This window comes from Penaeus monodon, chromosome 40, assembly GCF_015228065.2.
Source record: "Penaeus monodon isolate SGIC_2016 chromosome 40, NSTDA_Pmon_1, whole genome shotgun sequence".
Lineage (NCBI taxonomy): Eukaryota > Metazoa > Arthropoda > Malacostraca > Decapoda > Penaeidae > Penaeus > Penaeus monodon.
The window spans coordinates 8903276-8913275 of record NC_051425.1 but is presented as its reverse complement, the minus strand read 5'-3'; the positions used below and the strand labels follow the sequence as shown (position 1 = coordinate 8913275).

The 10000-nt window shown below is 33.8% G+C and overlaps 1 protein-coding gene across 1 annotated transcript in view; it reads right to left on the bottom strand.

Annotated features, from left to right (window-relative positions):
• The window catches only part of LOC119598140 (polypeptide N-acetylgalactosaminyltransferase 1-like), a 17014-nt gene that overhangs the window by 1222 nt on the left and 5792 nt on the right, over positions 1-10000 (bottom strand). Inside the window, exons 5-12 of the mRNA XM_037947770.1 lie at positions 9401-9557; positions 8638-8848; positions 7960-8077; positions 7040-7226; positions 5981-6123; positions 5122-5260; positions 2935-3068; positions 1-2428 (exon numbers count right to left, since the gene is read on the bottom strand). The exon at positions 1-2428 is cut by the window's left edge and continues 1222 nt beyond it. Of these exons, the coding sequence (XP_037803698.1) occupies positions 2288-2428; positions 2935-3068; positions 5122-5260; positions 5981-6123; positions 7040-7226; positions 7960-8077; positions 8638-8848; positions 9401-9557 (1230 nt within the window). The 3' untranslated portion in view covers positions 1-2287. The remainder of the gene's footprint in view (positions 2429-2934; positions 3069-5121; positions 5261-5980; positions 6124-7039; positions 7227-7959; positions 8078-8637; positions 8849-9400; positions 9558-10000) is intronic.

Here is a 10000-nt window from a genome sequence, read left to right as displayed (position 1 = left end):
CAAAAAACATTTTTTTTTGGTTTTGCTTTTGTTTCCAAAGTTAAGAACACCCACATACATTAATTGACCAAAAAGCCTGAAGTTTCTACCTAGGTTACCACCAACAACCTCGTTATAGCATGAAAGGTTAAAGAATTCAATGCCGTATTCAACACTAACAGTACACGTATATGACACAAGAACAACTGTAGCAAAGTAGTAATACATTTGTAAAAAGATGATACAAAAAGAGCAATATCGTCACCTACAAATCTTCAAAACCTTAATAGTAAAGACCAAACTGACATTATATTACAAAATATTGCAACTTTCAATTACAGTCCCTTAGTTGTATAAAAAGTACATGGAACAGCTTAAAATCTTAAACCACTGACTACCTCACATGAGAATCAAGTTCAGCAAAATCAATAATGGAATGGTGATATCACTATATTATAAGAAAAAAAGGTTATAAACTTTTACGCAAATGATCGTAACTTTATCCAGTATAACAGTCTAATGGTATATCTGGTAATATACTATTAAAACATGAGGACATTTAAGTACAGTAGCATTTACTGTTTAGACTTTGATTTAACACACAGTTTAAGGCATTAAATCTTTTAAAATACTAAAAATAATTGAGCTCCATAGAATTAATGATGCGGAAAAATGATAACATTTAGACATTTTACCTTATAATTAAGATATAAAAAATGTATTCATATCTACATATAAATATTTGGTATCAAATACCACATATCGACTAACATGATTATCATTTTGCTAAGGACTCAAAAATTATATGAATAATCACCATCAACTTTAAAATAAAACAATATGTAAAGCAAGCAAGATTTAGATTATATATAATTTATATGATTTCTTTATTTTAGACTCCGTAACACACATCACAATTTTTCACTCCAAAAAATAATAACAGGCATACTAAGAACATAACTTAATTAATTAATCAATTAATCAAAATAACAAGTTATTCAGAAAAAAATAACAATAATATCATTACAAAAAAGTACATGGATTCATCCCATATATATATATATATATATATATATATATATATATATATATATATATATATATATATATATATATATATATATATATATATATATAAGACATAATTAAGATTAATAAATAAAAATGCCTTTTAAACTAAATCCCACCAATTTTCTGTCATTACCTATTTTTTCACTTCAACGAAGGCCACGTAAAATTCTTCTGGCCGGCAAGTTACACTGCTCCTACATCTCTTAACTCATGCTATGAAGTTCTGAACTTAATAAAAAGAAAAATGAAATGAGAATCAAATAAATAAGCGATCGCCACCACAAGGATCTAATCTAATGTAGGCCTGGAAAGGTCAAATATCCGCCCACAATTCCATCAGGGTTAAAAGAGGCTGACGGATCATTAGTTGCCGGACGTACGGTTATCTACATGTATATCACTGTTTATCAAAAAATATATAGCTATTCACACTGTACATTTATCTTGTTGAATGACTCAGATCCCTATAGCTTGCAGGGAACAAAATTATGTTACACTAACTTACTCTTCATCTATTTCTTTATACACTATGCATTAAAATTAATAACTTTTCCATTTGCATACAATATGCACTAAATCATATATTCCTTCATCTATTATTTATACAATGTATATCACTTATTCAGTTATTTTTTTAAGAATTTACTCTCCATTTATATTTTGATTATTCACCTTTGTTTCCAGAATCATTCATCTTATTCTCTTTTATTCATCAATTTCATTTGCTATCATTCACTTTCTTTATCAATGTTTATTCTCTATATTCTAACAGTTTAATCCTTTAGCTTTTCTGTATCTCTCCTTAGTTAATGATACTTTCTTAATAATTTATCATGCTTCTTTACATTACCCATTCATCTTGTTCAGCTTTCATTCATGTTATTCACTGTTCACCTATTACCTCTGCATTTTTACTCATTTACCTACCTCATCCATATCTTTACTAGCCAATCCTTTTATCCTTTATTCATATTTTTATTGTTTATTCATATATTCCTTTTATCATTCATCTATTATTAGTTCATTTTATTCCCCTTATCACTTTGTTTTGATCAATCCTCATTACTTCATCTCATCATCAGCTCATCACACTTATTCATCAGCTATTCAGTCATCATTCCATCATCAATTCTTCATATCCGTCCATCCTCAGCATCTAATCATTCATATGCACAATTCACCCATTATTTATTCAAGATTCTACCATCAGATTCACCTCATTCATCCCCGGCCTCAATCACCGCCCTTGGGTCCAATCCACATGCTCAAAGTTCCACCTCTGCGACGCGCTGTACGTGTCACACTTGCTAAGGGAGAGCGTGTCTGGGTTGCTCTTGGAAGGGAGGTCGAGGCACCAGCCGGTCTGCTTGTGCTGGACCTGTCGCGGGGGAGGAAGCAATTTATGGGTTGACTGAGGGCTAGATTTACCAGTTAACTGCTAGATTTATCAGTTGATGGGTTGACAGATCACACCCAACGGAGATATAAGCTTAGAAATATCCTCCGCAAGATCTCCGCATCTATTTCTCTACACATAGAGACAAAGTACTATGATTTTGTGAAATAAAGTGGTATTAAAATTAATTCTACTTGAACATCTATGATTATCTGATTATCATTGCCATCAGTCTTGTTATTATCACAATCAATATCTATACTGCTATTGGCAAGATCATTAGTATCATTCCCAATTAGTCTACAATGTAATATTACTACTATTTAGTTTTTAATATTGCTTCATTTCTGACACAATAGCAGCATTACTACTATTGTTACAATTTCTATTGCAATTCTATCACCACTAATATTATGAACATATTGCAATATCCCTAAAAATATTCCTCTTCATACTATGCTATCCCTAAAAATATTCCTCTTCTATACCTGCTTAGTATCCTCCTTGTAGGTCCACTTCTGCCTCTCATATTCATTGCAGGCCATGATGCGCACCTGCGGATTCTTGGCTGATTCTGCATCCGGGGCATCTAAGCACACACTCTCATCAGTCATGATGTAGCCTTTATTGGGGTGGAATGGTAGAAATAAAGTTGTTCAATTTGAATTAGTAATCTGACAAGGTATTTAACTAATGAGACTATATATTCAATATAAAATTTTTAAAAGCAATTTACAGGATCTAATATATACACATATATATATATATATATATATATATATATATATATATACATATACACATATACAAATATACATATATTCATATATGTATATATACATATATATACATATATGTATATATATATACATATATATCCACATATATGTATATATATGTATATATGCATTATAAACTAAATCTTATAATCATATATGTTCCTACCTATTATATATATATATATATATATATATATATATATATATATATATATATATATATATATATGTATATATATCATGGTGGATAAGAATATGTGCTTTTCTATTATAAACTAAATCTTATAATTATATATGTTCCTACCTATTATATAAAATATATATATATATATATATAATGCATTATATACATATATATATATATATATATATATATATATATATATTATATATATATATATATATATATATATATATATATGTATATATATATGTGTGTGTATGAATAGCAAAACACTCTTCCGTGTTGATACAATGGAAGGAAAACCCACAATACAAAAACTAGATTTATTGAAAGTGAGACTACAGTTTCGAAATCCACCTGGATTCCATCTTCAGGTCTGGAGACCTTCAGACCTGAAGATGGAATCCAGGTGGATTTCAAAGTCTCACTTTCAATAAATCTAGTTTTTGTAGTGTGGGTTTTCCTTCCACATATATATATATATATATATATATATATATATATAAAAATATATATGTATATATATACATATATATATATGTAAATGTATATGTATGCATATGCATATATATATAATATATATATATATATATATATATATATATATATATATATATATATATATATATTTATATAATAGGTAGGAACATATATAATTATAAGATTTAGTTTATAATACAAAAGCACATATTCTTATCCACCATGATATAGACTATACTAAGGTGGTGGGAACTGAAGTCAGATGTCTATTAGGGTATGATGTATCCTGTAATATAATCCTTTGCATAGAGCCCGGTGCAGAATTTGTTTTAAAAATTTGGTTTATTTAGCATTATTCAAAACAAAATATGAACCAAACATAACAAGCTTTATAACCCAATTATGACAGGAGTTCCAAGTACGATACTTACCACATGTTCTAAGTTCTTGTGGCATAAACAATTTTCTAAGTAATGAGGCTAAAAAGAGGTTTTAACACACAAGACACACAATGTTATGAATTCACCCCAACATGAGGGGTGATCTACCATGATATGAGGTAGCAAAGTCAGGAAAATTTAATAGCATAATGTGATATAATGTTATTCCAGTTGCCTGTCATGATATAACATGTATCAGGACAGATTATGAATCAAATAACTTTGTGGTTAGGACTTATGATGTACCCTTTATTAGGAATTGGGAGTGCAGTAGTTCTTCGACCTCAATATGCATTTATACACAATTTGACCTTTTTGGTATATGTACTGTAATTGTGGAAATTGTGAACAAGATGATAAATGGACTGTAATATAATCTTCACTATGATGCTGGGGATTCATCTTTCTAATGGGATTGTGATGAAAATAACGATTTACCTCAATTTTGCTATACTGATCTGATTTAAAATACAATGTTACGAGATTATGAATGCTACATTCATAATATGGATGATGTAGCCTGATATAGAGTAATGGACACCTGTAATAATGCTATATGCTTACGTTAATATTCAACGACTCTTGGGACACCTTAAACAGAGAGCTCGAGGCAGCTCGAGGTGACTGGCTGATGAGTGCGAGATTCTAGTCCAGCTCTCTGTCTAAGGTGTCCTAAGCGTCTGAATGTGGGCCATTATTTATTACATAATCCAATCCATGATTTTCACAGAATGCAGAAAAAAAAAAATCAAGGAACTCGAAAATACTCAAAAGATAAAACTACAGCTTTACCTTTTTTACTAAACACAAAGATCTGCGATGGGTAGACCTCATAGACGCACTCATGCAAGACAGCTGTGCCTGTGGGTTGGTTTGAGCCGCCTTTACCCATTGGCCTCTGGAGACACTTGCCCAAGGAGTCATGGCGGATCTGTTGAGGGAATGAATTGTCTCGGTATGTGCTGTTTTTACTGTGTCCGAGCAAGGACGGCAAATTATTACTATAATATTGTTAGCTGGAATCAGCTGCATATATAGGATGTTTCACAGGGGTGTGGGTACAGCAGTGAGTCTGAATGTGTAATAAGGGGGATACCAAGCACTAAAAACATAATACGGTTAACAATAGGGTCTTGGGGGGAGAGCCAATATTACAGAGGCATTCTCCATGTGTTTTGGAGGAGACTGTGGCACTTAGCTTGACTTATACTGCAGGCATGACAGCATAGAACAAGTAGTAGATGCAAGCTCTCATGGTTTCAGTAAGAAAAAAAAAAATGGTAAAAAAAATTGGTACACATATAAATATAGCTGAAAATTTATGCTCAGTAATAGTAAAGATGGCATTCATGTATCTTTTTCTATATAAATATATTCTGCATTCTTAATATGTGAATATAATATTTGTATTGATATGTTCCTGATACATATCACATTGATATTACTATTAGTAATATTGCTAGTGTCATTAGCAATGATATATTATAATCTCTTATGAGCAATAAAAATACATAGAAAGATAGGAAAAAAAGGAGAAATAGAAAATTAAACAAAAAAAGTGCATACATTCATATTAATCATTTTATACATCTGTTTATGTATCTTTATATCTATCTATCTATGTATATAACGGCAAAACCAAATTACCCACCTTGCCCACAAATCTATCTTTTGCAGGGAAAAAATTCTCTGGCCAAATATTCTGCAAATACCACTCAAAAGTGTGGCAACTGAGACGGTCTCGTAGCATAACTCGGTCCTTCACGACAACATCATTTCGGACTTTTGCAGCCTCTGTGAAGTAGAAAGTAGGATAAGGAACCGGTGTTGTTATTTTGGTATTGTCAAAAAAAAAAATCAATTTCTCTCTGACCCCTGATCTCTTTCTGCTTCTTTTTCTTTCCTACTCTCTCTCTCTCACTCTCACCCTTACCCTCACCCTCTCCCTCTCATTCATCCTCATCCTCACCCTCTCTCTCCCTTTCCCTCTCTTTCTCCTTCTACTTTTCCTCCTACTTCTCCTTCTCCTTCTCCTTCTCTCTCTAGCTATGCATAGCTGATTTCCTTTACTCTTATGCATATTCCTGGTTCTATATTTTTCTTCACTGTTACTTCACATCTTTAATATTTATTTCATCTGACTACACATTACTCTACATGCACTTACACAATATTTTCAACATCCTAATAAATGCAGATTTCAGTGATATTCTAATAAAATATAACTTACCATTACATTAATATGCAAATTATGCATTTTCTTATTACACCACCTTAAATAATATTTACATAAGCGAATATATGTCATGTTACATAAAATTTACCTTATGTAAATCTTAGCAATCTTACAATCTTTTGAAATGGAGCTAAATCTCACTCTTTAAATATAGCCCCATACTTGGGTTGATTTTGAAAAAGAACTATACCACATGGTAAAACGTGCAATCAAAAATGTGACCACATGCACACATTGATTCTGAAATAGATCTGAAATGTACAGTCAAGACAATAAGAATGTGACAATATGCTTGCAGTTTCTGAATGTAAGTATATATATGTATATGATATATATATACATATATATGGCTCATGGAAATGGATATGTAAAAAAATGCAACCACAAACTTGACTTTCAAGCCACACTTTTTAATTGCTGAAATAGAAACCAACCTCTCAACTATCACTCATACATGCACACAAAACTATATACCTGCATTGATTTTGAAGTAAAACTCAGCCCAATCGTCAAGCCAGACCAGAGCAACGCGTGCAAGATTCCTGTAGAGGACGCCCCCTACCCCTCCTTCCCCAGGGAATGTATAGGGGGAGCTTTTCCTGAATACGTGGCCAACGTGGCTGCAGGGGGCTATCTCAATCGAACCGCCGCACATCCAGACCTGAGGAATGGGACCTGCGTTAGGCCTAAAATGTTGTATAGGGTGCTTAATGCATACATGATCTTGTACTGACACTGTAGCTCTAAATGAAGTTATACAGAAGAAGAAACATCTTTATCCGGAGAAGGTTTGACAGATTTTGGGTTTTATAATGACTAGCGCTACGAAAAGGTATGAAGTAAAAGGAGTAATTTCACGAGTGAAGACTGTGTAACCCTGTTGGTACAGATGTAACAAAAGGCTGTTGACTAAGACATTTGCTTAAGTGTTTTTCATGAAAAAAAAAAATATAAATATTCACTACACAGTACATAAAATTACCAAAAAGTAGCTATATATTAAATTGCCTTTGTAATAACTACATGAATTCCAGATATTTTCTTCATCCTAGAAGTATAATCCTTTTATAAGCATATGTAAGCACTAACATTTGTCTCTCTGAATATATAATCTATAGTGTATACCATACATACACCTTTAAAGTTACTGCAAAAAATCTCATTTAAATTAAACCTGGGACTTAATTTTGTTTTAATTCACATTACCCTTATCAAAACAGCAGCTTAATACTATTTAACAGCAACTTCATATTTTCACTAACACTTCTTTTTATCTCTATCTGCAACGACCTTAACAATAATCCAATATAATATAGCTTATTTAACACTCTTATCTAGTTCTCATATTCATTCTCATTTTTAAAATTTAAAGAAGCTCAAGTTCGTTTCCATACCCTGAACGACATTTCGAGGTTCTCTCCGCCCCAGACGTCCATGTTGCGATCATAAGCACCAATCTGGTAGAAATAGTCTTTGTGGATGCTGAACAGCCCTCCTGCCATGGCTGGGGTCCTGGGGTTCGAAGGAGGAGGTTACTCAGTGCCATGTTAAGCTCATAGATGTTAGATATGATGTTGAATGGTATGTGGGAGTTTATCAAAATTTGATGATGGATATTGCTATTTGTTATAACTTGAATGAAGAGTTTATATTGTAAAAATTATTTATTTGTTGCATAATACTTATAATGAAAGAGTAAATATTTCTTTTCTCTGCAGTTATCCATGTTATAAATGTGTTCCACAGACTCTGACAAAAAAAAAAGTTGAAAAGTACCATAAGACATCCAAAACTTAGTGCATGGTTATCCAAACTGAATCTTATTTTTTCTGTTATTATGGAATACCAAACAGGAATGGAATCTTACGTTTAAATAAAAGAATTATTATTCCCAAACTTTTTTTTCTGGATTTTTTTTTTCTCTTTTTTCTGTTCTTTTCTATTTGCCAGAGTCTGTAGAACAAACTATAAATAGTAGCCTCACATCTCGGAAAATTGTCTTTTATATATTTATTTCCATATACTATATGTGTCTCATAAATAATCCACACATATAGAAGAATTCTTCTCACCTATAAGCCTCTGTAATATCTCTCTTCCTTTGATCAAGTTCCTTTTGTCCCAGGGTGTACCAGCGGAAATGTAGGTTCCAGTTGAAGGCCCCCCAGTGGAGCTCGAAAGACTTGACATACTGGAAAGTGTCCTCATGAATGATGTCAATTATGGGGCACACCACTCGCTTGTTATCTTCTGCGATTCTTGATAGCAAGGGTTCCAACCAGCCTGTAATGAAGGGATAATTATACACTTATGATCACAGTGATGTTGATTCTAGAGTGTTATCAGGATGATATACAATGCTAAAATCTGAAAGGGAAATTATACACTTATGTGCAGAGTGATATTGATTCTAGAGCGTTATTAGGATGCTGTACAATAGTAAAATTCAATTAATAATAGTCTTACAATAAAAATGTATTTGTCTTAGCAAAGTTATTATTGGAATCACAACACAGATGTTTTATATGATATTTATATTGAATTGAAAAAAAGTTATGACACTTTCCCCTATGTTTCTCTCTCTCTCTCTCTCTCTCTCTCTCTCTCTCTCTCTTTTCTCTCTCTCTCTCTCCCTCACTCTCCCCCTCTCCTTCCCCCTCCCTCTCCCACCACTGCCTCCCTCCTTCCCCTTCCCCTCCCTCCCTCTCCCTTCCCCTTCCTCTCCCTCTCCCCTCCCCCTTCCCCCTTCCTCTTCTTCTCCCATCCCTGCCTTCCTCCTCCCCTCTCTCCTCACCCCACCCTCCCCACAGCTCGCCATCCTCCAGCCACGCTTACCTATCGTGGCCTCGCAGTGGGCGTCCAGGAAGGTAAGGACCTCCCCCTTTGCCTCCTGTGCCCCTAGGAGTCGCGCCCTGATCAGCCCCGTCCTCTTTGGCGACCGGATCACGCGGACGGGCACAGGGAGCTTGGACACGTACTCCTCAAGCGGTTCCTGTTGGGGTGGAGTGGAGGGTGAGATTAGTGGAAGTGGAGGGTGAGATGGTGGGAGTGGAGGGTGAGATTGGTGGGAGTGGAGGGTGAGACTGGAGGGAGTGGAGGGTGAGACTGGTGGGAGTGGAGGGTGAGATTGGTGGGAGTGGAGGGTGAGTTTCATGGGAGTGGATGAAATTGTTAGTTATCTTTGTTTTGCTTTTTTATTTGTGGATTATTTGTTTGTGGGTCATTGGTTGTTGGCTGGATTAGGTTTAATGGTCTTTGGTCTCTGATTCGTGGTTTATTGATTATAGGTCATTGGTTATTCCTTATTATCTTTCGGTATAAGGTGTGGACGGACCACGCCACAACTTTGAGCGAGCCACGATCGAGATTCTGGTCAAGCACGCGTATAAAATTGCGTTCCTTACGCAGATAACGGTAGTTTCCATGAAAAACATT